Raw genomic sequence first — 27,478 nt, 5'->3', positions numbered from 1 at the left:
ATGCTCCAAGCTCAACCCAGGGTGAAAGGTTGGATGCTGCAAGCTCAACCCAGGGTGAAAGGTTGGATGGTGCAAGCTCAGCCCAGAGGGAAAGGTTGGATGCTCCAATCCCAACCCAGGGTGAAAGGTTGGATGCTCCAATCCCAACCCAGGGTGAAAGGTTGGATGCTCCAATCCCAACCCAGGGTGAAAGGTTGGATGCTGCAATCCCAACCCAGGGTGAAAGGTTGGATGGTGCAAGCTCAACCCAGAGGGAAAGGTTGGATGCTGCAAGCTCAACCCAGAGGGAAAGGTTGGATGCTCCAATCCCAACCCAGGGTGAAAGGTTGGATGCTGCAAGCTCAACCCAGGGTGAAAGGTTGGATGCTCCAATCCCAACCCAGGGTGAAAGGTTGGATGCTGCAAGCTCAACCCAGGGTGAAAGGTTGGATGCTCCAAGCTCAACCCAGGGTGAAAGGTTGGATGCTGCAAGCTCAACCCAGGGTGAAAGGTTGGATGGTGCAAGCTGAGCCCAGAGGGAAAGGTTGGATGCTGCAAGCTCAGCCCAGAGGGAAAGGTTGGATGCTCCAATCCCAACCCAGGGTGAAAGGTTGGATGCTCCAATCCCAACCCAGGGTGAAAGGTTGGATGCTCCAATCCCAACCCAGGGTGAAAGGTTGGATGCTCCAATCCCAACCCAGGGTGAAAGGTTGGATGCTGCAATCCCAACCCAGGGTGAAAGGTTGGATGGTGCAAGCTCAACCCAGAGGGAAAGGTTGGATGCTGCAAGCTCAACCCAGAGGGAAAGGTTGGATGCTCCAATCCCAACCCAGGGTGAAAGGTTGGATGCTGCAAGCTCAACCCAGGGTGAAAGGTTGGATACTGCAAGCTCAACCCAGGGTGAAAGGTTGGATGCTGCAAGCTCAACCCAGGGTGAAAGGTTGGATGGTGCAAGCTGAGCCCAGAGGGAAAGGTTGGATGCTGCAAGCTCAGCCCAGAGGGAAAGGTTGGATGCTCCAATCCCAACCCAGGGTGAAAGGTTGGATGCTCCAATCCCAACCCAGGGTGAAAGGTTGGATGCTCCAATCCCAACCCAGGGTGAAAGGTTGGATGCTCCAATCCCAACCCAGGGTGAAAGGTTGGATGCTGCAATCCCAACCCAGGGTGAAAGGTTGGATGGTGCAAGCTCAACCCAGAGGGAAAGGTTGGATGCTGCAAGCTCAACCCAGAGGGAAAGGTTGGATGCTCCAATCCCAACCCAGGGTGAAAGGTTGGATGCTGCAAGCTCAACCCAGGGTGAAAGGTTGGATGCTGCAATCCCAACCCAGGGTGAAAGGTTGGATGCTCCAATCCCAACCCAGGGTGAAAGGTTGGATGCTCCAATCTCAACCCAGGGTGAAAGGTTGGATGCTGCAAGCTCAACCCAGGGTGAAAGGTTGGATGCTCCAATCCCAACCCAGGGTGAAAGGTTGGATGCTGCAAGCTCAACCCAGGGTGAAAGGTTGGATGCTCCAATCCCAACCCAGGGTGAAAGGTTGGATGCTCCAATCCCAACCCAGGGTGAAAGGTTGGATGCTCCAAGCTCAACCCAGGGTGAAAGGTTGGATGCTCCAATCCCAACCCAGGGTGAAAGGTTGGATGCTCCAATCCCAACCCAGGGTGAAAGGTTGGATGCTGCAAGCTCAGCCAAGGGTGAAAGGTTGGATGCTCCAATCTCAACCCAGGGTGAAAGGTTGGATGCTGCAAGCTCAACCCAGGGTGAAAGGTTGGATGCTGCAATCCCAACCCAGGGTGAAAGGTTGGATGCTCCAACTTCAACCTAGGATGAAATGCTGAATGCCTGAAGCTTCTCCAAGCTGCCTGAGCACATCAGAGATGCTCTCCCCCTGCACCCCTGGGTGTCACTGCCTGTGCTGCTCACCCCCTGCACCCCTGGGTGTCACTGCCTGTGCTGCTCACCCCGTGCACCCCTGGGTGTCCCTGCCTGTGCTGCTCACCCCCTGCCCCCCTGGGTGTCGCTGCCTGTGCTGCTCACCCCCTGCACCCCTGGGTGTCGCTGCCTGTGCTGCTCACCCCCTGCCCCCCTGTGTGTCGCTGCCTGTGCTGCTCACCCCCTGCACCCCTGGCTGTCGCTGCCTGTGCTGCTCACCCCCTGCACCCCTGGCTGTCGTTGCCTGTGCTGCTCACCCCCTGCACCCCTGTCTGTCACTGCCTGTGCTGCTCACCCCCTGCACCCCTGGGTGTTTCTCCCTGTGCTGCTCTCCCCCTGCCCCCCCGGGTGTTGCTGCCTGTGCTGCTCACCCCCTGCACCCCTGTCTGTCACTGCCTGTGCTGCTCACCCCCTGCACCCCTGGGTGTTTCTCCCTGTGCTGCTCACCCTCTGCCCCCCTGGGTGTCGCTGCCTGTGCTGCTCACCCCCTGCCCCCCTGGGTGTCGCTGCCTGTGCTGCTCACCCCCTGCCCCCCTGGGTGTCGCTGCCTGTGCTGCTCACCCCCTGCCCCCCTGGGTGTCGCTGCCTGTGCTGCTCACCCCCTGCACCCCTGGGTGTCGCTGCCTGTGCTGCTCACCCCCTGCACCCCTGGGTGTCGCTGCCTGTGCTGCTCACCCCCTGCCCCCCTGGGTGTCGCTGCCTGTGCTGCTCACCCCCTGCACCCCTGTCTGTCGCTGCCTGTGCTGCTCACCCCCTGCCCCCCTGGGTGTCGCTGCCTGTGCTGCTCACCCCCTGCACCCCTGTCTGTCGCTGCCTGTGCTGCTCACCCCCTGCCCCCCTGGGTGTCGCTGCCTGTGCTGCTCTCCCCCCTGCACCCCTGTCTGTCGCTGCCTGTGCTGCTCTCCCCCCTGCACCCCTGTCTGTCGCTGCCTGTGCTGCTCTCCCCCCTGCACCCCTGTCTGTCGCTGCCTGTGCTGCTCACCCCCTGCACCCCTGGGTGTCGCTGCCTGTGCTGCTCACCCCCTGCACCCCTGGGTGTCGCTGCCTGTGCTGCTCACCCCCTGCCCCCCTGGGTGTCGCTGCCTGTGCTGCTCTCCCCCCTGCACCCCTGTCTGTCGCTGCCTGTGCTGCTCTCCCCCCTGCACCCCTGTCTGTCGCTGCCTGTGCTGCTCTCCCCCCTGCACCCCTGTCTGTCGCTGCCTGTGCTGCTCACCCCCTGCACCCCTGGGTGTCGCTGCCTGTGCTGCTCACCCCCTGCACCCCTGGGTGTCGCTGCCTGTGCTGCTCACCCCCTGCACCCCTGGGTGTCGCTGCCTGTGCTGCTCACCCCCTGCACCCCTGGGTGTCGCTGACTGTGCTGCTGACCCCCTGCCCCCCTGGGTGTCGCTGCCTGTGCTGCTCACCCCCTGCACCCCTGGGTGTCGCTGCCTGTGCTGCTCACCCCCTGCACCCCTGGGTGTCGCTGCCTGTGCTGCTCTCATCCCCTGCCCTCCTGGGTGTCGCTGCCTGTGCTGCTCTCATCCCCTGCCCTCCTGGGTGTCGCTGCCTGTGCTGCTCCCCCCCTGCCTCCCTGGCTGTCGCTGCCTGTGCTGCTCACCCCCTGCCCCCCTGGGTGTTTCTCCCTGTGCTGCTCACCCCCTGCCCCCCTGGGTGTTTCTCCCTGTGCTGCTCACCCCCTGCCCCCCTGGGTGTCGCTGCCTGTGCTGCTCTCCCCCCTGCACCCCTGGGTGTTTCTCCCTGTGCTGCTCACCCCCTGCCCCCCTGGGTGTCGCTGCCTGTGCTGCTCACCCCCTGCACCCCTGGCTGTCACTGCCTGTGCTGCTCACCCCCTGCACCCCTGTCTGTCGCTGCCTGTGCTGCTCACCCCCTGCCCCCCTGGGTGTCGCTGCCTGTGCTGCTCACCCCCTGCCCCCCTGGGTGTCGCTGCCTGTGCTGCTCACCCCCTGCCCCCCTGTCTGTCGCTGCCTGTGCTGCTCACCCCCTGCCCCCCTGTCTGTCGCTGCCTGTGCTGCTCTCACCCCCTGCCCCCCTGGGTGTCGCTGCCTGTGCTGCTCACCCCCTGCCCCCCTGTCTGTCGCTGCCTGTGCTGCTCTCATCCCCTGCCCCCCCGGGTGTCGCTGCCTGTGCTGCTCACCCCCTGCCCCCCTGGGTGTCGCTGCCTGTGCTGCTCACCCCCTGCCCCCCTGTCTGTCGCTGCCTGTGCTGCTCACCCCCTGCCCCCCTGTCTGTCGCTGCCTGTGCTGCTCTCACCCCCTGCACCCCTGGGTGTCGCTGCCTGTGCTGCTCACCCCCTGCCCCCCCGGGTGTCGCTGCCTGTGCTGCTCTCATCCCCTGCCCCCCCGGGTGTCGCTGCCTGTGCTGCTCACCCCCTGCCCCCCTGGGTGTCGCTGCCTGTGCTGCTCACCCCCTGCCCCCCTGTCTGTCGCTGCCTGTGCTGCTCACCCCCTGCCCCCCTGTCTGTCGCTGCCTGTGCTGCTCTCACCCCCTGCACCCCTGGGTGTCGCTGCCTGTGCTGCTCACCCCCTGCCCCCCTGTCTGTCGCTGCCTGTGCTGCTCACCCCCTGCCCCCCTGTCTGTCGCTGCCTGTGCTGCTCTCACCCCCTGCCCCCCTGGGTGTCGCTGCCTGTGCTGCTCACCCCCTGCCCCCCTGTCTGTCGCTGCCTGTGCTGCTCACCCCCTGCCCCCCCGGCTGTCGCTGCCTGTGCTGCCCCCATCCCCGGGCGCCGATGGCGGCGGCCGCGCCGGGCAGCGCCCGGCTGCCCCCCATCAGACGTAGCCCTCCTGGCAGAGGGGGTTGCCGTTGATGAGGCTGAAGGTGGGCAGGGAGTGGTTGGTGCTCTTGAGGGAGGTGCTGCGGGTGGTGCTGCGGGCCACGCTGCGGGAGCGGCCGAGCCCGGCCCCGCAGCACCGCAGCTGCCTGTTGAACTGCTTGCGGAAGCTCTTGCTCAGCAGGTAGAGGGCGAAAGGGTTGACGCAAGAGTTCGTGAAGGCCAGGACCCGAGCGCAGATGCTGGCGACGAAGTGCAGCACCGAGGTGTCCACCTCGGAGTAGTGGTAGGAGCGGTACAGGTAGATGATGTGAGTGGGGAGCCAGCAGAAGGCGAAGAGGCAGACGAAGACCAGCACCGTGCGGGCCAGGCGCTTGCGGGACTCGGTCTGGCAGGAGAGAGGGAAAGGCAGGTTAGGAGCTGACCCTCTAGGGACGGGCTGAGGGTCTGCAGCTTGCAGCAGAGGAGCCTGAGCGCTGCCCTCGGTGCTGGGGCTGGAGATGTGCAGGGCAGTGTGGGGAGGAGGCAGCCAGGCTCTGCTCAGGGCTGTGCAAGGCCAGCCCAAGGGGCACTGGGTGGCAGCTGGAGCAGAGGAGGTGCCAGGGGAAGAGGAGGGAAAGCTTCTTCCCTGCAGCAGGCTGCCCAGAGAGGCTGTGGAGTCCAAGTAAGCACTGTCCCTGTATGGTGCATGTAAAAGGGGCTCTCTAGTACAGAATCCCAGAATCCCAGCGGGGTGGAGCTTGGAAGGGACCTCTGGAGATCATAGAATCATAGACTCATAGATTCAATAAGGGTAGAAGAGACCCCAGAGATCATCAAGTCCAAGCTGTCACCCAACACCTCATGACTAACTAAACCATGGCACCAAGTGCCACATCCAATCCCCCCTTGAACACCTCCAGGGATGGGGACTCCATCAGCTCCCTGGGCAGCACATTCCCATGGCCAATCTCTCTGGCTGGGAAGAACTTTCTCCTCACCTCCAGCATGAACCTCCCCTGGCACAGCTTGAGACTGTGTCCTCTTGTTCTGGTGCTGGGTGCCTGGCAGAAAAGACCAACCCCCAGCTGGCTCCAACCTCCCTTCAGGGAGTTGCAGAGAGCAAGAAGGTCTCCCCTGAGCCTCCTCTTCTCCAGGCTAAGCAACCCCAGCTCCCTCAGCCTCTCCTCCCAGGGCTGTGCTCCAGACCCCTCCCCAGCTTTGTTGCCCTTCTCTGGACACCTTCCAGCAGCTCAACATCTTTCCTAACCTGAGGGGCCCAGAACTGGACACAGGACTCCAGGGGTGGCCTGAGCAGTGCTGAGCACAGGGCACAAGGACTTCCCTGCTCCTGCTGGCCACACTCTTCCTGCTGCAGGCCAGGACCAGAAGAGCAGCAGGACCAGGGCAGGTCTCAGGCCACTTGGGTTGTGCTCAGATACAGGGAGTGGGAGACAGGAAATTCATTCATAGATTCACAGAATGCTTTAAGTTGGAAGAGATCTTGAAGATCCTCCAGTTCCAACCCCCCTGCCATGGGCAGGGACACCTCCCCCCAGCCCAGCTTGCTCATGGCCTCATCCAGCCTGGTGCTGAACACCTCCAGCCAGAAGGCAGCCACAGCCTCCCTGGGCAACCTGTGCCAGAGTCTCACCAGCCTCACTTGGTGCCATGGTTTAGTTGATGAGATGGTGTTGGGTGATAGGTTGGACTTGGTGATCTTGAAGGTCTCTTCCAACCTGCTTAATTCTATTCTGTTCTGTTCTATTTCTATCCTATCCTATCCTATCCTATCCTATCCTATCCTATCCTATCCTATCCTATCCTATTCTATTCTATCCTATTCTATCCTACCCTATTCTATCCTACCCTATTCTATTCTATTCTATTCTATCCTATTCTATTCTATCCTATTCTACCCTACCCTACCCTATCCTATCCTATCCTATCCTATCCTACCCTATCCTATCCTATCCTATCCTACCCTGTCCTATCCTATCCTACCCTACCCTATCCCCTCAGTCACCTCTTGGGCTGCCCAGCTGAACTGGCACAGGAGCAGCTCCCACAGGCTGCAGAGCAGGCAGCAGGCAGCAGGCCAGCCCCATCCTGGCTCTGCTGTGTGCCTCTCTGACTGCAAATCAGCCATCAGGGCTCAGGGAGGGTTGACATGGTCCAGATGATGATGTCTCCAGAGAGCAGGCTGAAAATGAAATCCTTTCTAAAGGGCTCTCCTTGCCTAAACCATATATTCCCCTTTAAGTGTGGCCTTAATTTGATCCAGGGCTATTGAGGCCTCATCTGCTCCACAAAGAAAGGAAGCAGAGCAATAAATAAATCGATGCTCCTTAGCTCAGATGGAGACCTACAGCTCCTGCAGGCAGTGCAGCACAGCAGTGAGGGACTGGCTGTGCTAGGCTGCAGCCTGGCCTGCTGCTCTCTTCAGGACTCTTTCCCCTCCCCCCAAACCAACTGTCTGAAACTCCCTGAAGGGAAGCTGTAGCCAGGTGGGGGTTGGTCTCTTCTCCCAGGCACCCAGCCCCAGAACAAGAGGACACAGTCTCAAGCTGTGCCAGGGGAGCTTCAGGCTGGAGGTGAGGAGAAAGTTCTTCCCAGCAAGAGAGATTGGCCATGGGAATGTGCTGCCCAGGGAGGTGGTGGAGTCCCCATCCCTGGAGGTGTTTAGGAAGAGCCTGGCTGAGGCACTTGGTGCCATGGTTTAGTTGATCAGATGGTGCTGGGTGATAGGTTGGACTTGGTGATCTCAAAGGTCTCTTCCAACCCTCCCCTCCCCTCCCCTCCCCTCCCCTCCCCTCCCCTCCCCTCCCCTCCCCTCCCCTCCCCTCCCCTCCCCTCCCCTCCCCTCCCCTCCCCTCCCCTCCCCTCCCCTCTCCTCTCCTCTCCTCTCCTCTCCTCTCCTCTCCTCTCCTCTCCTCTCCTCTCCTCTCCTCTCCTCTCCTCTCCTCTCCTCTCCTCTCCTCTCCTCTCCTCTCCTCTCCTCTCCTCTCCTCTCCTCTCCTCTCCTCTCCTCTCCTCTCCTCTCCTCTCCTCTCCTCTCCTCTCCTCTCCTCTCCTCTCCTCTCCTCTCCTCTCCTCTCCTCTCCTCTCCTCTCCTCTCCTCTCCTCTCCTCTCCTCTCCTCTCCTCTCCTCTCCTCTCCTCTCCTCTCCTCTCCTCTCCTCTCCTCTCCTCCCTTCCCTGCTATGCTATGCTATGCTATGCTATGCTATGCTATGCTATGCTATGCTATGCTAGTCTCTGCTATTCTATGGGGCTGCTTCTGCTCCTCCTTTTACCATCACTATTCAAACCAACCAGCCATTGGCTCAGCCTGCAGGGAGGCAAGGCTGACACAGCCTCCAAAGGGGAGAAGGGTAAAGAATTGCAGGGATCAGAGACCATTTGATGGGCAGGCAAAACACCTTTCCAGCCCTGCTGCTTCACCTCAGCCCCCCCAGGGCTGCATGGGATGCTTGTGTTAGGTCAGCCTAAGCTGGAGATGGCAGCTGGGTGCATAGAGCTGGGCTGAAAGTTCAGCTGAAGAATGGCTTGGGTTGCTCTCCAGAGTCACAGGATGCCAGGGGCTGGAAGGGAGCTGCAGAGAGCAGCCAGGCCAAGCCCCCTGCCAGAGCAGCAGCCCCCAGGGCAGCTCCCACAGCAACACATCCAGCTGGCTTTGCAATGCCTCCACACAAGGAGACTCCACAGCCTCTCTGGCCAGCCTGCTCCAGCCCTCTGCCACCCTCCCAGACAAAAAGCTTTCCCTCCTCTTCCCCTGCCACCTCCTCTGCCTCAGCTAGGATTGAAACACCTCTCAGTGGAGAGCAAGGGGTAAGGTAAATAAGGTCAACAGGTCCAGGCACATAAGGTCAACAGGTCAAGGTAAGTAAGTTGCTTGTTGCTTAGGAGTTACTCAGCTGATGCTTTCTTACTCAGGCAACCCAAGGCTCCCTTGCATTCTCATTTCAGCACTAAGCTGAAACACTCAGTTGCTTGTGCAGGATTTGGACTTCCTCCTGGAGATGACTCTTTTTCCAGCCTCCAGTTGCTTACAAGAGCAGCAAGTCAAGAGGGGAAGAGGCTCCAGCTGAAAGGCTGGCATCAGGTTGGCCAAGTCCTGGCTAAATCCCCAGCCTGGCAGGCTTTCAGCCATGCACTTCCAGCCATCACTTGGGATGCACCTGGGGCCTGGCTGAGCCAGCACAGCTGGGAGGGGGTTTGGGGGCATTTTGGAACTAAACCCACTCAGGAGTGACAGCACCAGAAGCAGCTCTCAGGGGAACAAAGGGGCAATGGAAAGCCTCTGCCCTGCAGCAGCAAATGGCCTGCTTGGGGAAACCAGAGCCTGTCTTGGGTCATAGAATCATAGAAGCAATAAGGTTGGAAGAGACCTCAGGGAACATCACGTCCAAGCTGTCACCCAGCACCATCTGATCAACTAAACCATGGCACCAAGTGCCACATCCAATCCCCTCTTGAACACCTCCAGGGATGGGGACTCCACCACCTCCCTGGGCAGCACATCCCATGGCCAATCTCTCTTGCTGGGAAGAACTTTCTCCTCACCTCCAGCCTGAACCTCCCCTGGCACAGCTTGAGACTGTGTCCTCTTGTTCTGGGGCTGGCTGCCTGGGAGAAGAGCCCAACCCCCACCTGGCTCCAACCTCCCTTCAGGGAGTTGCAGAGAGCAAGAAGGTCTCCCCTGAGCCTCCTCTTCTGCAGGCTAAGCAACCCCAGCTCCCTCAGCCTCTCCTCACAGGGCTGTGCTCCAGACCCCTCCCCAGCTTTGTTGCCCTTCTCTGGACACCTTCCAGCAGCTCAACATCTTTCCTGACCTGAGGGGCCCAGAACTGGACACAGGACTCAAGGGGTGGCCTCAGCCAGTGCTGAGCACAGGGCACAATGACCTCCCTGCTCCTGCTGGCCACACTCTTCCTGCTGCAGGCCAGGATGCCCTTGGCCTTCTTTGCCCCCTGGGCACACTGCTGGCTCATGTTCAGCCTACTCTCACTGTGCAGCCTGGCAAGGTCCCTCTGCAGAGGGTGGCACCTGTATAGGGGAGGGGAAGGGAAGGGAAGGGAAGGGAAGGGAAGGGAAGGGAAGGGAAGGGAAGGGAAGGGAAGGGAAGGGAAGGGAAGGGAAGGGAAGGGAAGGGAAGGGAAGGGAAGGGAAGGGAAGGGAAGGGAAGGGAAGGGAAGGGAAGGGAAGGGAAGGGAAGGCTACCTGTTTCCTCACATGCATGTTTCCTTCCCCAGGGATGTTGTAAGCGCTGCGGATCAGGTTCTTAGCAATGAAATAGTAATAGACTGAGATGACAGAGAGCGGGATGACGTAGAAAATGAGGAAGGATGCCATGGAGTGGATTTTGGGGTGCAGGCCATCAGAGTGGGGGTAGGGAGCACAGCTGACGAAGGTTTTGTTAGTGCCTCTGTCATGGAAAGAGTGCAGGTCTGAGAACACTGCCTCAGGGATGGCCAGCAGCATGGAGACGACCCAGATCACAGCAGCTCGCAGGCAGATCTTCATCAGGGCGTGGGACGCCTGGATCTCCATCGGCCTCACGATGGCTCTGTACCTGAAAAGACAGCAAAGAAGGCAGGAGTGCATGGAGACTCTAGAAAGTGTCCAGAGAAGGGCAACGAGGCGGGGGAGGGGTCTGGAGCACAGCCCTGGGAGGAGAGGCTGAGGGAGCTGGGGTTGCTTAGCCTGCAGAAGAGGAGGCTCAGGGGAGACCTTCTTGCTCTCTGCAACTCCCTGAAGGGAGGTTGGAGCCAGGTGGGGGTTGGGCTCTTCTCCCAGGCCAGCCACTAGGACTCTGCCAGCCCAAGTAACCTGGGGAGGGAAAGAGAGGAGAGGTTTGGAGAGGGAGGGGAGGGGAGGGGAGAGGAGAGGTTTGGAGAGGAGAGGAGAGGAGAGGAGAGGAGAGGAGAGGTTTGGAGAGGAGAGGTTTGGAGAGGAGAGGAGAGGAGAGGAGCAGAACAAGAGGACACAGTCTCAAGCTGTGCCAGGGGAGGTTTAGGCTGGAGGTGAGGAGAAAGTTCTTCCCAGAGAGAGTTGTTAGCCATTGGGATGTGCTGCCCAGGGAGGTGGTGGAGTCCCCATCCCTGGAGGTGTTCAAGAGGGGTTTGGATGTGGCACTTGGAGCCATGGTTTAGTTAGTCAGGAGGTGTTGGGGGACAGGTCGGGCTTGATGATCGTTGGGGGTCTTTTCCAACCTTGTTGCTTCTATGATTCTCTGACCTCAGTGCTCAGCTCTGCTCCTCCCTGCCCTTCAGAGCCAGCACATCAAAGCCAAGCAGAGCCTCCCTCAGCTCGAGGCTCAGATCCTCGCCCGGCGGTTTCAGCCTCGATGCTGCCGATAGGTTTCTCATTTCCTGGCCACAGACACCTGCCAGGGGCCCAGGCAGGCTCCTGAGGATTAATTCTGCTCTCATTTAATTTGCCATCGACCCAGAGGGCTGCCAGACGTTAATGTGGATGTGTGCAAACCGCATGAAGAGAGGGAGTGCAAGCACAGGCTCCGACAGCACGCAGCAGCTGCAGCCCCGGCACAGAGCAGGGTGCAAGGGCAGCACAGGATGCTAAGGGTAGGAAGGGACCTCAAGAGATCATCTGCCCCAACCCCCCTGATGGAGGTTTTGCCACACATCTCATTCTGGATCAGCTCAGACAAGGCACAGGGCAAGGTTCTGCAGTTGGGTCAAGACAACTCCAGGCACACACCCAGCCTGGGTGCAGAGTGGGTTGAGAGCAGCCCTGAAGAGAGAGCCTTGGGGGTGCTGGGTGCTGAGCAGCTCCCCAGGAGCCAGCAGTGCCCTCCTGCAGCCCAGCAGGCAGCTGTGTGCCAAGCTGCAGCCAGAGGAGTGTGGGCAGCAGAGCAGCAGAGGGCATCCTGCCCCTGGGCTCTGCTCTGCTCAGACCTCACCTCCAACCCTGCCTCCAGCTCTGGGGTCCCCAGCAGGAGAAGGACACAGAGCTGCTGGAGGGAGGCCAGAGGAGGCCACAGAGATGCTCCCAGGGCTGGAGCAGCTCTGCTGTGAGCACAGGCTGAGGGAGCTGGGGCTGTGCAGCCTGCAGAAGAGAAGGCTCCAGGGGCAGCTCAGAGCTGCCTGCCAGGAGCTGAAGGCATCCTGCAGGAAGGCTGCAGAGAGACTTTGGCTGAGGGGGGCTGGAGCCAGGCCAAGGGGGAATGGTTTGGAGCTGAGGCAGAGCAGGGGCAGAGTGGAGCTGAGGCAGAAGTTGTTGAGGGTGAGGCTGGTGAGAGTGTGGCACAGGCTGCCCAGGGAGGCTGTGGCTGCCTCCTGCCTGGGGGTGCTGAAGGCCAGGCTGGCTGAGGCCTTGAGCAGCTGAGTGGAGCTGAGAGGTGTCCCTGGGCATGGTGGGGAGCTTGGGGGAGCTGAGCTCTGAGCTCCCTTCCAGCCTGAGCCAGGCTGTGATGGTTGTCTGACAAAACCACACCGGTGACTAAGCTACACTCAGGGCACCATTGCTGGATGTCTTCCAGAGCCAGCCAGAGAAAGTCACAGGGGCTTTCAAAAATGCCAATTTCTCCACCCAAAAAGCCCTGCCTGTGACGTGCAAGAAATCCATATTGGACCTTGTTCTGGCAGAGGAGGAAGAGGGCATCATTGATTTAAGCATTAGCAGCTTCCCAAGCTATAGTAGCCACGGTGTGCTGAGTAGAAGGAGGCAGGGAGAGGGAGAAAGAGGGAGAGATGGAACCTTGGAGAAGCAAGGTGAAAAGCAGCTGGCTGGGGCCAGAAATGTCAGGGGGGCAATGGTAACCATAGGATAGGATAGGATAGGATAGGATAGGATAGGATAGGATAGGGTAGGGTAGGGTAGGGTAGGGTAGGGTAGGATAGGGTAGGGTAGGGTAGGGTAGGGTAGGGTAGGGTAGGGTAGGGTAGGATAGGGTAGGATAGGGTAGGGTAGGGTAGGGTAGGGTAGGGTAGGGGAGGGGAGGGTGGAGAAGAATGGAATGGAATGGAATGGAGTGGAGTGGAGTGGAGTGGAGTGGAATGGAATGGAATGGAATGGAATGGAATGGAATGGAATGGAATGGAATGGAATGGAATAGAATAGAATAGAATAGAATAGAACTAACCAGGTTGGAAAAGACCTCAGAAATCAAGTTCAACCTATCACCCAGCACCATTTGATCAACTCAACCATGGCACCAAGTGCCACATCCAGGCTCTTCCTAAACACCTCCAGGGATGGGGACTCCACCACCTCCCTGGGCAGCACATTCTCATGGCCAATCTCTCTTGCTGGGAAGAATTTCTTCCTCACCTCCAGCCTGAACCTCCCCTGGCACAGCTTGAGACTCTGTCCTCTTGTTCTGGTGCTGGGTGCCTGGGAGAAGAGACCAACCCCCACCTGGCTCCAACCTCCCTTCAGGGAGTTGCAGAGAGCAAGAAGGTCTCCCCTGAGCCTCCTCTTCTGCAGGCTAAGCAACCCCAGCTCCCTCAGCCTCTCCTCCCAGGGCTGTGCTCCAGACCCCTCCCCAGCTTTGTTGCCCTTCTCTGGACACCTTCCAGCAGCTCAACATCTTTCCTGACCTGAGGGGCCCAGAACTGGACACAGGACTCAAGGGGTGGCCTAAGCAGTGCTGAGCACAGGGCACAATGACTTCCCTGCTCCTGCTGGCCACACTCTTCCTGATGCAGGCCAGGATGCCCTTGGCCTTCTTGGCCCCCTGGGCACACTGCTGCCTCCTGTTCAGCCTACTCTCACCCAGTCCCCCCAGGTCCCTCTCTGCCTGGCTGCTCTCAGCCCCTCTGACCCCAGCCTGCAGCACTGCCTGGGGTTGCTGTGGCCAATGTGCAGCACCTGGCACTTGGATGTGTTCAGTCTCCTGCCCTTGGCCTCTGCCCATCTGCCCAGCCTGGCAAGGTCCCTCTGCAGAGCTCTCCTGCCCTCTAACAGATCAACTCCTGCCCCCAGCTTGCTGTCAGCTGCAAACTTACTGCTGATGGACTCCATCCCCTCCTCCAGATCATCAATCAAGATATTGACCAGGCTGGGGCCCAGCACTGATCCCTGGGGGCCACCTCTGGTGCCTGGCTGCCAGCTGGCCCCTGGCCCCTTCCTTTTCCTTGCCCTGAAAACAACTGTGCCAGGCAACAAGCTGCCCCCAAGGAGAGGAGAAGAGGAGCCCTGCTCACCCCTGCTAATAGTCATTAAAAGGAAGGAAGATCTACAGTAGTAAAATCGATGTGCAACAGATGGGGGAGGGGAAAAAAAAAGAGCAAAAGTAAATGACAGCAGATATCAGAGCTTGAAAATGTGGTTGCCTGATAAGGGAGGCTGGAGGAGCCAGCACCTTATCAAAGGTCACTGTGGAGCAGACACCTGCACAGCTCAAAAAGTACAGCAGGAAGAAGGAAATCAGGAAGTGAGGCATGGGGAGGAGCCCCAGAGGGATGGCACAAGGTGCAAAGCCAGGGGGGAGATGTTTGAGAGCAAAGGTGCTGCAGGGGTCTGTGTCCTGTGGGCAGAATGCTCCCTCCCCAGCTGGGCTCAGGAGGCTGTGAGCCAACATCTGCCAGCACAAACCATTTTCACACCAGCAGCTCTGAATCCTGTACACCTAGGGGTAGCACAGGAGCCAGCTGGGGAACAACTGGGGTTAATTTTTTACAGCTCTTGGAACAGAGGAGAAACTGCCTGGAAGTGCAGGGCTGGCTCCCAAGTGGTGGAGTTCAGCAAGCTGGGAGGTGTGACCACGAAAGCTGCAAGAAACTGAGCTGCCCAGGGCTGGTTGTAGATGGGATAATGGAGGGGTTAGTCCTGCTGACAGATGCTGATCAGGCTCACAGACGGCACTGGGTTGGAAGGCACCCTCCAAGGGCATCCTGTCCAACTCCCTGCAGGCAGCAGGGACACATCCAGCTACAGCAGGCTGAGCTTGAATGGCTCCAGGGATGGAAGGAACCCTCCAAGGGCATCTTGTCCAACCCCCTGCAGGCAGCAGGGACAGCTCCAGCCAGAGCAGGCTGCCCAGGGACACAGCCAGGCTGAGCTTGAATGGCTCCAGGGATGGAGCCTCAAGCACTCCCTGGGCAGCCTGTTCCAGTGTCTCCCCAGCCTCCCTGTGCAGAGCTTCCTCCTGATGTCCAACCTCACTCTGCCCTGCTCCAGTTCCAAACCACTGCCTCTGGTCCTATCCCCACAGCCCCTTCTGAACAGTCCCTCCCCAGCCTGCCTGCAGGTCCCCTGCAGACACTGAAATGCAGCTCTGAGCTCCCCCTGGAGCCTTCTCTTCTCCAGGCTGCACACCCCCAGCTCCCTCAGCCTGTGCTCACAGCAGAGGTTCTCCATCCCCTGATCATCTTCATGTCCCTCCTCTGGAGCCTCTCCATCAGGTCCATGTCCTTGCTGTGCTGAGGGCTCCAGAGCTGGCCCCAGCCCTGCAGCTGAGGTCTCCCCAGAGCAGAGCAGAGGGGCAGGATCCTCTCTCTCCATCTCCATCCATGCTGCTTTGATGCAGGTCTGGCTTGCTTCTGCCCTTCTCCCATGGGACAAGGGTTACAGCTAGCTGTCCCAGACCAGAGGGGTGGTCTGTTCCAGGTGTGGTCTGCTCCAGGTGGGGACCCTGAACCCCGTGGCCTCCTCAGCAGGCCCTCAAAGATGCCAGCATAAAGGGAGCAGTGTGCAGAGCCCTGTCTAGCCTGGGTGCTGGCAAGCTGCTGCAGCTGCAGTGTTCTGTACAGCTTGGATCTGCTGCCTTGGGCAGGTCCTACAGCCTCTGGTGGGAAAGCCAGCAGGTGACAGCGTGGCTGAGCAGGCTGGCAGAATGCTGTGGAGTCATGGGAACAAATGGCCACGGTCTAAGGGAAGGCACTTTAGCTCAGCCAGCTGGAAAATACCACAGGCAGGATGCAGGGCAGCAGGTTGTGCCCAGGAACGGCACAGGGCACTCACTGCTGCCTCAGCACCTGCCTCGGGGCTTCTCTCCCAGAATGGGTTGGCTTGGACGGGAGCTTAAAGATCATCCCAGCCCAACCCCCCTGCCATGGGCAGGGACACCTCCCACCAGCCCAGCTTGCTCAGGGCCTCATCCAGCCTGCCCTTGAACACCTCCAGGGCCAGAGCCTCCACAACCACTCTGGACAACCTGTTCCAGTGCCTCACCACCCTTCTAGTGTATAATCTAAATCTAGCTTCCAATGTCTAATCTAAATCTAATCTAAATCTAGCTTCCAATGTCTAATCTAAATCTAATCTTAATCTAATCTAAATCTAGCTTCCAATGTCTAATCTAAATCTAATCTTAATCTAATCTAAATCTAGCTTCCAATGTCTAATCTAAATCTAAATCTAATCTAAATATAAATCTAGCTTCCAATGTCTAATCTAAATCTAAATCTAATCTAAATCTAGCTTCCAATGTCTAATCTAAATCTAAATCTAATCTAAATATAAATCTAGCTTCCAATGTCTAATCTAAATCTAAATCTAATCTAAATCTAGCTTCCAATGTCTAATCTAAATCTAAATCTAATCTAAAGCTAACTTCTAATGTCTAATCTGAATCTAAATCTAAATCTAATGTAAATCTAGCTTCCAATGTCTAATCTGAATCTAAATCTAAATCTAATCTAAATTTAGCTTCTAATGTCTAATCTAAATCTAAATCTAATCTAAATCTAATGTAAATCTAGCTTCTAATGTCTAATCTAAATCTAATCTAAATCTAGCTTCTAATGTCTAATCTGAATCTAAATCTAAATCTAATGTAAATCTAGCTTCCAATGTCTAATCTGAATCTAAATCTAATCTAAATGTAGCTTCTAATGTCTAATCTAAATCTAAATCTAATCTAAATCCAATCTAAATCTAGCTTCTAATATCTAATCTCAATCTAAATCTAATCTAAATCTTGCTTCTAATGTCTAATCTAAATCTAATGTAAATCTAGCTTCTAATGTCTAATCTAAATCTAAATCTAATCTAAATCCAATCTAAATCTAGCTTCTAATGTCTAATCTCAATCTATATCTAATCTAAATCTAATGTAAATCTAGCTTCTAATGTCTAATCTAAATCTAATGTAAATCTAGCTTCTAATGTGTAATCTAAATCTAATCTAAATACAATCTAAATGTAGCTTCTAATGTCTAATCTAAATCTGAATCTAAATCTAATCTAAATCTAAATCTAATCTAAATCTAAACCTAAATCTAATGTAAATCTAGCTTCTAATATCTAATTTCAATCTAAATCTAATGTAAATCTAGCTTCTAATGTCTAATCTCAATCTAATGTAAATCTAGCTTCTAATGTCTAATCTAAATCTAATGTAAATCTAACTTCTAATGTCTAATCTAAATCTAAATCTAATCTAAATTTAGCTTCTAATGTCTAATCTAAACCTAAATCTAATGTAAATGTATATCTAATGTGAATCTAGCTTCTAATGTCTAATCTAAATATAATCTAAATGTAAATCTAAATCTAATCTAAATCTAGCTTCTAATGTCTAATCTCAATCTATATCTAATCTAAATCTAGCTTCTAATGTCTAATCTAAATCTAATGTAAATCTAGCTTCTAATGTCTAATCTAAATCTAAATCTAATCTAAATCTAATGTAAATCTAGCTTCTAATGTCTAATCTAAATCTAATATAAATCTAGCTTCTAATGTCTAATCTGAATCTAAATCTAATCTAAATCTAAATCTAATCTAAATCTAGCTTCTGATGTCTAATCTAAATCTAAATCTAATCTAAGTCTAGCTTCTGATGTCTAATCTAAATCTAAATCTAATCTAAGTCTAGCTTCTAATGTCTAATCTCAATCTAAATCTAATCTAAATCTCAATCTAAATCTAATCTAAATCTAGCTTCTAATGTCTAATCTCAATCTAGCTCCTTCCAGTTGGAAGCCATTGCTCCTTGTCCTGTTACCTTAGACCTCTGTAAAAGGTCCCAGAACCACAGAACCATTCAGGTTGGAGCAGAGCCTCAGGGGCACCAAGCCCAACCATTCACCCTGCTCTGCAAGGGTCACCCCTAAACCACAGCCCCAAGCACCACATCCAAACCACCCTGAAACACAGCCAGGCTTGGGGACTCCACCACCTCCCTGGGCAGCACATTCCAGTCCCTGACCACTCTTGCTGGGAAAAAGGTTTCCTACTGCCCAGTCTAACCCTCCCCAGTCACAGCTTGAGGCCATTCCCTCTTGTTCTGGCACTAATCACCTGGGAGAAGAGACCAGCACCAACCTCCCCACAACCTCCTTGCAGGTAGCTGCAGACAGCCAGGAGGTCTCTCTCCCCTCAGCCTCCTCTGTTTCACACTGACCATCCCCAGCTCCTTCAGTCTCTCTCCATCACATTTATTCTCCAGGCCCTCCACAGCTTCCTTGCCCTGCTCTGCCCTGGCTCCAGCACCTCCACATCTCTCCTGTGCTGAGATGCCCAAAACTGGGCACAGCACTCCCCAGAGCTGAGTGCCAGGGGACAATCCCCTCCCTGCTCCTGCTGGGGTCCCTCTCCAGCTGTCCTGTAGGTCCTCTCCAGATTCTGGAAGGCCTTCTCTTCTGCAGCCTGAGCAGCTCCAGCACTCCCGAGCCCTTCTCCTCAGGACTGCTTTTTATCCATCCTCTGCCCAGCCTGGATTTGTGCTCGGGGTTGCCCTGACCTTGCCCTTGGCCCTGTTGAGCTTCATGAGGTTGGCTTGGGCTCACCTCTGAAGCCTGTCCAAGTGCCTCTGGATGGATCCCTGCCCTCCACTGTGTCACACAGCTTGGTGCTGTTGGCAGGCTTGCTGAGGGTGCCCCAATGCCACTCTCCATGACATCAACAAAGATGTTAGACAGCACTGGTCCCAGCACCACCTCCTAGGGTGCTCTCCACTCCTCACTGACCTCCACTTGAGCATCAAGCCACTGACCACCACTCTTTGAATGCCACCCAGTCTGAGCCCCCTGCAGAAGAGAAGGCTCCAGGGACACCTTAAGAGCTGCATTTCAGTGTCTGCAGGGGACCTGCAGGCAGGCTGGGAAGGGACTGTTCAGAAGGGTCTATGGGGATAGGACCAGAGGCAGTGGTTTGGAACTGGAGCAGGGCAGAGTGAGGTTGGACATCAGGAGGAAGCTCTGCACAGGGAGGCTGGGGAGACACTGGAACAGGCTGCCCAGGGAGGTGCTTGAGGCTGCATCCCTGGAGCCATTCAAGCTCAGCCTGGCTGTGTCCCTGGGCAGCCTGCTCTGGCTGGAGCTGTCCCTGCTGCCTGCAGGGGGTTGGACAGGATGAGCTTTGAGGCTCCCTTCCATCCCAGTGCAGGCTGTGAGCAAGGCAGCTGCTGATGCTTTACTGCACACAGAGGTCCTGCTGCACCTCGACTCCCTCCTATAACCCTCTCAGCCCACCCCTGAACACCAAGCAGGAGCACAAGAGCACAGCTGGGAGCTGTGCTGCTGTCCCAGCCCAGCACCTTCACCCTGGCACCCAAGCTGCCCCTAGCCAGTCGCTCTCCTTGCTCACAGGGTGCTCAGCACCTTGCTCCACCAGACCATGACAGCTGCTTGGGGGTTTGGATGTGTCACTGAAATGTCAACAGCAGCTGATCCAACTTGTCTGCCTTTTGATTGCTCCAGTATTAACAGTCTCCAGCCCATTAGCACAGCCTCCAACCCCCAGCCCACCCACCCACATACTGTAATGCTCCTGCTGCTCAGGGAAGTGCATCCCTGGTGTCCTGGCCATCTGCTCTGCCTCATCAGGGTGCTCAGGAACTTGCTGCTGTTTGATCTGCTCCCGGTGCGGGGGCTGAGGAAATGGGAGCTGAGACCCAGGCTGCTGAGAGGGTTTGTGTTGCATTGACACCGGGGCTGAGACTCTGGGGCTGAAAGAGAGGCATCTGGGACCCTGCTCTGCCTCTGGCATCCTGCGCGGCAACGGCAGGGGCAAGGGCACGGGGAGAGGGGCAAGGGTGAAGAGAGAGGGGCAAGGGTGCAGGGAGAGGGGCAAGGGCATGGGGAGAGGGGCAAGGGCATGGGGAGAGGGGCAGGGGTGAAGAGAGAGGGGCAAGGGTGCAGGGAGAGGGGCAAGGGTGCAGGGAGAGGGGCAAGGGTGAAGAGAGAGGGGCAAGGGCGCAGGGAGAGGGGCAAGGGTGAAGAGAGAGGGGCAAGGGTGCAGGGAGAGGGGCAAGGGCGAAGGGAGAGGGGCAAGGGTGCAGGGAGAGGGGCAAGGGTGAAGAGAGAGGGGCAAGGGTGCAGGGAGAGGGGCAAGGGCGAAGGGAGAGGGGCAAGGGCGCAGGGAGAGGGGCAAGGGTGAAGAGAGAGGGGCAAGGGTGCAGGGAGAGGGGCAAGGGCGCAGGGAGAGGGGCAAGGGCGCAGGGAGAGGGGCAAGGGCGCAGGGAGAGGGGCAAGGGCGAAGGGAGAGGGGCAAGGGCGAAGGGAGAGGGGCAAGGGCACAGGGAGAGGCTTCCATGAGAGGGAAGGCTGTGGGTTGGGGTCTGAAGCTCCTTCAGTTCTCTTGAGCTTGGAGCAGAGGAGCCTGAGGGCTGCCCTCAGTGCTGGGGCTGAAGATGTGCAGGGCAGTGTGGGGAGGAGGCAGCCAGGCTCTGCTGAGGGATGTGCAAGGCCAGCCCAAGGGGCACTGGGTGGCAGCTGGAGCAGAGGAGGTGGCAGGGGAAGAGGAGGGAAAGCTTTTTGGCTGGGAGGGTGGCAGAGGGCTGGAGCAGGCTGGCCAGAGAGGCTGTGGAGTCTCCTTGTGTGGAGGCATTGCAAAGCCAGCTGGATGTGTTGCTGTGGGAGCTGCCCTGGGGGCTCCTGCTCTGGCAGGGGGATTACCAAGGCAGGACACCCACCCTAGGGCATCCCTTCAGCCCCCCTGCAGCTGCACATCCCCACAGCAGGCCAGCAGGGTGCTCTGCCCCCCAGGCACCTGCCATTTCCCCTGCCATGTGCTTGCCACAGCAGTGACTCCAGGAAGGTCTCACTGCCCCAGCAAGCAGTGGGATCAGCCTGCCTGCTCCCTGGGCAGGTGTGCAAGCCCTGCCAGGCACAGGGGAGAGTCAGTGAAATGAAGACAGCTCCCATGACAAGGGCAATCAAGCAGGCAGCTTTTCCTCCCACTGAGAGAAGCCTCCCCTTGATTTCCTGCCACTTGCTGTGCCAGCCTTGGCTTTGCTGCCTGAGCCAGCAGTGGCCCAGGTGTCACTGCTCTCACAGCCACCTCTGCACTCTTTCCTCTTGCACAAGGCAGGAGGAGGAGGAGGAGGAGGAGGGCAGGCTGGAGGGTGACCCCCCAATCCCCTCTGTGCTAGGATGAGCTGAGCAGTAGCTGAAGAGCTCTGCTGCCTCCACAGAGCAGGGCAGGGCAGGCAGCAGGGCAGGCAGCAGGGCAGGCAGCTGTCCTTCCTCTGCCAGCCTCCTCTGCAGGCTGCCCGTGCCACACACATCCACTGCTCCCTTCCTCACCGTTGTATACTCAAGCCCTGGGGCCTTATCACTCGTGGAGGGTGGCTGTGAGCTCACCACAGGCCTTCACCCTCTCCTGGCTGCTCTGCAAACATGCCAGGCTTGCAGGAAAACAGCTGCCACAGCTCCTACAAACGCAGCCAGGCAGATGCCAGCAGCCTGCAGCCCCTGCAGCAGTGCCCCAGCAAGCACAGAGCTAGTATGGGTCACTTCCCCCCTCTCTTTCTCACACAGCCTCTCAAACAATTCACCTTCAGCCTGATTTGATCTTCTGATTGGACCCAGAACCAGCCTCAGCCCCTGGGGAACCTGTGGCTGTGCATCAGATCTGGGCAGGCACACTTGTCTGAGCCCATGTGAAAGGCTGAGAGCCCTGGGGGTGCTTAGTGTGGAGAGGAGAAAGCTGAGAGGGGATCTGAGCAGTGTCTGTCAATAGCTGAGGGCTGGGGGTCAGGATGAAGGTGCCCAGTGATAGGAAGGGATCCCCAAAGATCATCCAGACCAAGCTCCCTTGGTCCTATTTGCCAGGTGCCACCAAAGAGAGCAGGGCCCCTGCCTCTTGGCACCCAGCCCTCAGCCATTGATAGGCATTGATCAGATCCCCTCTCAGCCTTCTCCTCTCCACACTAAGCACCCCCAGGGCTCTCAGCCTTTCATATGGGCTCAGACAAACGTGCCTGCCCAGATCTGGTTAGGGAAGGCACAGCCAAAGGTTTCCCCCAGTCATCCTGGCAGCCTCTGTTGGACTTTCTCCAGCAGGTCTCTGTCTCTCTTGAACTGGGGAGCCCAGAACAGGACACAGCACTGCAGCTGTGGTCTCAGCAGGGCAGAGCAGAAGGGGAGGACCTCCTCAATGCCAGGTCTCCCTAGGCAGCAGCACAATCCCTCCAGCAAAGCAAGCAGCTGTCAACATGCAACACCTCCAGGGATGGGGACTCCACCACCTCCCTGGGCAGCACATTCCCATGGCCAATCTCTCTTGCTGGGAAGAACTTCTTCCTAACATCCAACCTAAACCTCCCCTGGTGGAGCTTGAGACTGTGTCCTCTTGTTCTGGGGCTGGGTGCCTGGCAGAAGAGACCAACCCCCACCTGGCTACAACCTCCCTTCAGGTAGTTGCAGAGAGCAAGAAGGTCTCCCCTGAGCCTCCTCTTCTGCAGGCTAAGCAACCCCAGCTCCCTCAGCCTCTCCTCCCAGGGCTGTGCTCCAGACCCCTCCCCAGCTTTGTTGCCCTTCTCTGGACACCTTCAAGTGTCTCAGTCCTTCATGCAGCACCACATCTGGCCTCAGAAGTGGTTGTCCATGAAGCCAGGCTTCAGCCAGGTGCCAGGCTCAGCATCAAGCTGCCACCTGTGCCACAGCAGGGCATTGGGCTGCCAGTCCCCATGGAGCCAGGCAGGCATTGCCATGCTGGGCCCCACCAACTCACAGCGTGTCCCTTTCCCCACCACACTCCCCTGATGCTTCTGGCATGGCTAACAGTGGGGCAGAGAGTTCGAGGTGACAGCCTACTGGCCTGGGAGCTGCCAAAACACAGGCTGTGTGCTTCTGGACCAGAGTTACCCCAGCACTGCTGCACAAACACACACTTCAGAGCAGAACCTCCAGCAAGCTTCCCAGCCAAGGGCCCCTGCTGGTCCCAGGCACAGCATTCCAGATGCACAGATTTGACAAAGGTTCAGGCTGGATGCTAGGAAGAAGTTCTACAGAGAGAGATTGGCCATGGGAATGTGCTGCCCAGGGAGGTGGTGGAGTCCCCATCCCTGGAGGTGTTTAGGAAGAGCCTGGCTGAGGCACTTGGTGCCATGGTTGAGTTGATCAGATGGTGCTGGGTGATAGGTTGGACTGGATGATCTCAGAGGTCTTTTCCAACCTGTTCTGTTCTATTCTATTCTATTCTATTCTACCCTATCCCATCCTATCCTACCCTATCCCATCCCACCCTACCCTATCCTATCCTACCCTATCCTATCCTATCCTACCCTACCCTATCCTACCCTATCCTACCCTACCCCATCCTATCCCATCCTATCCCATCCTACCCCATCCTACCCTATCCTATCCTGTTCTAAAACTTGTTTTGCTGTCTCCTCCTGCAGTGGACAACAAGCTGGCAGTGGTCACTGGCAGCCAGGGCAGGGAGAGCAGCAGCACAGGGAGGGGATTCTGCCCCTCTGCTCTGCTCTGCTCAGCCCCCACCTGCAGCACTGCCTCCAGCTCTGGGGCCCCCAGCACAAGAGGGACCTGGAGCTGCTGGAGAGGCTCCAGAGGAGGCCACAAAGGTGATCAGAGGGGTGGAGGACCTCCCCTGTAGGGACAGGCTGAGAGAGTTGGAGCTGTTGAGCCTGGAGAAGAGAAGGCTGCAGGGAGACCTCAGAGCAGCCTCCCAGTACCTGAAGAGGGCTACAAGAAAGCTAGGGAGAGACTTTTGGCAAGGGCTGGGAGTGATAGGATGAGAGGGAATGGATTGAAGCTTGAGGAGGGCAGATGGAGACTGGAGAGGAGGAAGAAATTCTTCCCAGTGAGGCTGGGGAGACTCTGGCACAGGTTGCCCAGGGAGGCTGTGGCTGCCTCCTGCCTGGAGGTGCTCAGCACCAGGCTGGATGAGGCCTTGAGCAAGCTGGGCTGGTGGGAGGTGTCCCTGCCCATGGCAGGGGGTTGGAACTGGCTGATCCTTGAGGTCCCTTCCAACCTTAAGCCACTCCATGAATCTCTGAATGCCTTGGAATGGGAATGTATTCTTCTCCCACATGTGCATGCCTGTCTCCCAGGTGACACTGAAGAGCTTGATAATGCCTGGTCAGCAGTGCAGCACAATGGTGAAGAGGCTGCAGAGCAAGATGAAGCTCAGAGCCTGCAGTCAGCACACCCCTGGCATGCCACAGCTGTTGCTTTCTGCTCTGTTCACTCACTTCAGGCAGAAAAAAAACCCCAACCAAACCCACTCTTAATGTGCTGCTCAGTGTTCCCTGTGTGCAGCACCAGGCCAGAGAGCCACAAATCTCTCTAGAGTCAGCTTCTTTCAGGTGGATTTTCCCTTTCCTGACACTCCCACCAACAGCTTCCCTGCAGCTTTGGAGAGATGAGCTTCCTCCTGAAATCCTTGTGGTTATCCCAACCTCTGCATTACAGCAGGCAAGGGATGGGGGAGACCTCACCTGGAGGAGCTCTGGGATCCTCAGCACAGGAAGGACATGGAGTGGGTCACAAAGATGATCAGGGGGTGGAGAATGTCCCCTATGGGGACAGGCTGAGGGAGCTGGGGGTGTGCAGCCTGCAGAAGAGAAGGCTCCAGGCAGACCTCACAGCAGCCTGCCAGGAGCTGAAGGGGCTCCAAGAAGGCTGCAGAGGGACTGTGCCCAAAGGCCTGCAGGGACAGCAGCAGGGGCAAGGGTTTGAAAGGAGAGCAGAGCAGATGGAGATTGGCTGTGAGGAACAAGTTCTGCCCCAGGAGGCTGCTGCCACACTGCCACAGGTTGCCCAGGGAGGGAGCTGAGGCTCCATGGCTGGAGCTGTTGAAGGTGAGGCTGGAGAAGGCTGTGAGCAAGCTGCTCTGGTGGAGGATGTCCCTGCTGGGTGCAGGGGGTTGGAGTGGATGCTCCTTGGAGCTCCCTTCCAACCCAACCCATTCTGTGATTCTGTGATCCAGGCAGCACATGAGACTCAGGAGGAGAGGTGTAGGTGGTCTGGAGGGTTGGTGCCTGCAGAGCTGTGCTCACACACAGGCCTGTTGGTCCCTCAGCATGGAGCACTGAGCAAACACATTGCTGCTTCTGCCTCTGAAATGCCTTGCAGCCCTTTGCTGTCCCTGAAACCACTCACTGCTCACTCAGATGTGTGCATGGAGCTGAACAAAACCAGTCTGATGCTGCAGAGCAGGTTAGGAGGAGAGACTCAGAGGGGTGTGCAAGTGGCCACCTAACCCCAGCCTAACTCCACAGCTCTGTGACCAAGAAAGGCAAGCCCCAAGTCCTCCCTTTTTAGGACAAAGTGAACCTGCAATACATTTTCCTCACTGGAAATCTTCCTACTTCTGTGAGATTTTAGAGCTGTAGCCTGGTGACAGTGGGTTCCTTGATCTCTCTCTGAAGAGCCCAAAGAACCCACATTACAAAGAACTCAGCAGTGCAGGGAGTGGTTTGTATGAGAGCCAACAAGTCTAAGAAACACTTAAAAGCTTTCCAGAAAGGTAGGCTTGAAACCTCCCCAGAGCATTCAAATGTCCCTTGGAGCTCAGCCTCTAAACTCAAGCCCCTTGCAGCTCAGCCTCTTAAACTCAAGCCCCTTGCAGCTCAGCCTCTTAAACTCCAGCCCCTTGCAGCTCAGCCTTTAAACTCCAGCACCTTGCAGTTCAGCCTTTAAACTCCAGCCCCCTGCAGCTCAGCCTCTTAAACTCCAGCCCCCTGCAGCTCAGCCTCTTAAACTCAAGCCCCTTGCAGCTCAGCCTCTTAAACTCCAGCCCCTTGCAGTTCAGCCTCTAAACTCAAGCCCCTTGCAGCTCAGCCTCTAAACTCAAGCCCCTTGCAGCTCAGCCTCTAAACTCAAGCCCCTTGCAGCTCAGCCTCCAAACTCAAGTCCCTTGCAGCTCAGCCTCCAAACTCAAGTCCCTTGCAGCTCAGCCTCTTAAACTCCAGCCCCTTGCAGCTCAGCCTCTTAAACTCCAGCCCCTTGCAGCTCAGCCTCTTAAACTCCAGCCCCTTGCAGCTCAGCCTCTTAAACTCCAGCCCCTTGCAGTTCAGCCTTTTAAACTCCAGCCCCTTAGAGCTCAGCCTCTTAAACTCCAGCCCCTTGCAGCTCAGCCTCTTAAACTCCAACCCCTTGCAGCTCAGCCTCTTAAACTCCAGCCCCTTGCAGCTCAGCCTCTTAAACTCAAGTCCCTTGGTGTTCAGCCTCTTAAACTCAAGTCCCTTGGTGTTCAGCCTCTTAAACTCCAGCCCCTTGCAGCTCAGCCTCTTAAACTCCAGTCCCTTGCAGCTCAGCCTTTTAAACTCAAGCATGCTGAATTCAGCCTTAAACTGAAGCCTCAGAGACAGTTTTCCAGAGCCTGGCAGGACTCTTACACAGAGCCAGGAGCACAGAATTTGTCAAAGCCCAGCTTGTTTTCCCGTGTCCCACACCAGCACAGCTCCTGCCTGCTGTTTTCACCAAACACCATCAGAAGGCCAAGCCTCCCAACCACCAGCACAGATCAGCCTGGGCTGGATAAGGAGCAACCAGCTCAGCCAAGGGCAGCAATACACTGGCTGCAGCCAACTGGAATCCCCTGGCTTCAGGCATCCTCCTTTGAATGCCTGGAAGCTAGTTCATGGAGTCCTGAGCCTGAAGGAAGCAAGCCACGAGAAAGAATTGCTTCTAACTGCATTCTGAATGGCTGCTCCACTGAACCACAGATCAATTATCCCTCTGGCAGATAGGAACATCCTGTCTTGTAGCAGCCTGCCATCGAGGGGGTTTTTCTCTCTCTGGTCCTTAGCTTGTACTTCTTCTAACTAAGCCCTGACCATTAGCTAAGCTGCACAGACATTGAGTTTAGCCTAGAAGAAAACAAAAAGCCTCCTGGCTGCATCTTCCCCAAGCTGTGTGCTTTAGAACCACCAGGAATGACCTGGAGCCGTGCATTGCCCCCCACCCTCAGCAGGTGAAAAGTGCATTTGCAGCTCTGGATTTTCCTGGAGCCTCAGCTGTGCAGGCTTCATCCCAGGGCTTACCTGTCAGCTGAGAGGGCAGTGAGGGTAAAGACTGACACCCCTACAGAGGTCAGCTGGATGAAGGGGATGAGCTTGCAGCCAGTCCTGCCAAAGAGCCACTCGTCAGCGAGGTACCTGCTGGCATCCACGGGCACACAGGTCACCAGGAGCAGCAGGTCCCCCAGGGCCAGGCTGGAGATGAAGAGGTTGGGGACGTTCCTCATGGATTTCACAGTGCAGAAGATCTTAATCAAAGTGATGTTGCCAACCAGGCCTATCAAAATGATGAGCCCATAGATGGTGGGGATGGCGTAGAGGAAGGCTGGGTAGAACCAGTCACTGCCCAGGAGGGAGAGGTTCGTGCTCTGGTTGGCAGAGATGTTGTAGAGGATCAAGTTGTCTGGGTCCAGGTCCAGCAGAAGGCACTCTCCAGATTCCATCGTCCTCCTCTGCCCTTCTTTCTCCTCTGAGAAGCCCTCAGGTGTGTTTCTTGGCTTTTGGCTGCTCGCTGGCTCCAACCCACCAGAAGAGCTGAAGCAGTCATGAAGCTTCAGGGCACATCTCGACAGCAACCCAGCCCCGCAGCAGCTGCAGCTCGCCCGGCAGTTCCGTGAGGCGCAAAGAGAGCATCCCCCAGCATCGCTCAGATCCTGAAGCTGGCCTTCCGCTCACCGGCTTGCCCTGCTCTTAGGTATCC

General features: G+C 56.8%; 1 protein-coding gene across 1 annotated transcript; it reads right to left on the bottom strand.

Annotated features, from left to right (window-relative positions):
* Positions 1 to 4,675: 4,675 nt before the first annotated feature.
* On the bottom strand, positions 4,676 to 27,255 carry GRPR (gastrin releasing peptide receptor). The gene is made up of 3 exons (XM_009905523.2): positions 26,803 to 27,255; positions 9,879 to 10,230; positions 4,676 to 5,065 (listed from the first exon to the last, which is right to left on the bottom strand). Exons 1-3 carry the CDS (start codon positions 27,219 to 27,221, stop codon positions 4,676 to 4,678), a joined length of 1,161 nt encoding a protein of 386 aa, XP_009903825.2. The 5' UTR covers positions 27,222 to 27,255.
* Between the last annotated feature and the right edge of the window lie 223 nt (positions 27,256 to 27,478).

This window comes from Dryobates pubescens, chromosome 12 (assembly GCF_014839835.1).
Source record: "Dryobates pubescens isolate bDryPub1 chromosome 12, bDryPub1.pri, whole genome shotgun sequence".
In the NCBI taxonomy this organism is placed as follows: domain Eukaryota; kingdom Metazoa; phylum Chordata; class Aves; order Piciformes; family Picidae; genus Dryobates; species Dryobates pubescens.
The sequence above is the reverse complement of the archived record's forward strand: the minus strand, read 5'-3'. Positions and strand labels throughout refer to the sequence as shown.

Coding starts and splice junctions, on each gene's coding strand:
- GRPR (XM_009905523.2), bottom strand. CDS start 27,221: ATGGAATCTGGAGAGTGCCTTCTGCTGGACCTGGACCCAGACAACTTG. Junction 10,231..26,802: donor ACTGCCCTCTCAGCTGACAG/GTAAGCCCTGGG, acceptor CTGTCTTTTCAG/GTACAGAGCCATCGTGAGGC. Junction 5,066..9,878: donor ACATGCATGTGAGGAAACAG/GTAGCCTTCCCT, acceptor CTCTCCTGCCAG/ACCGAGTCCCGCAAGCGCCT.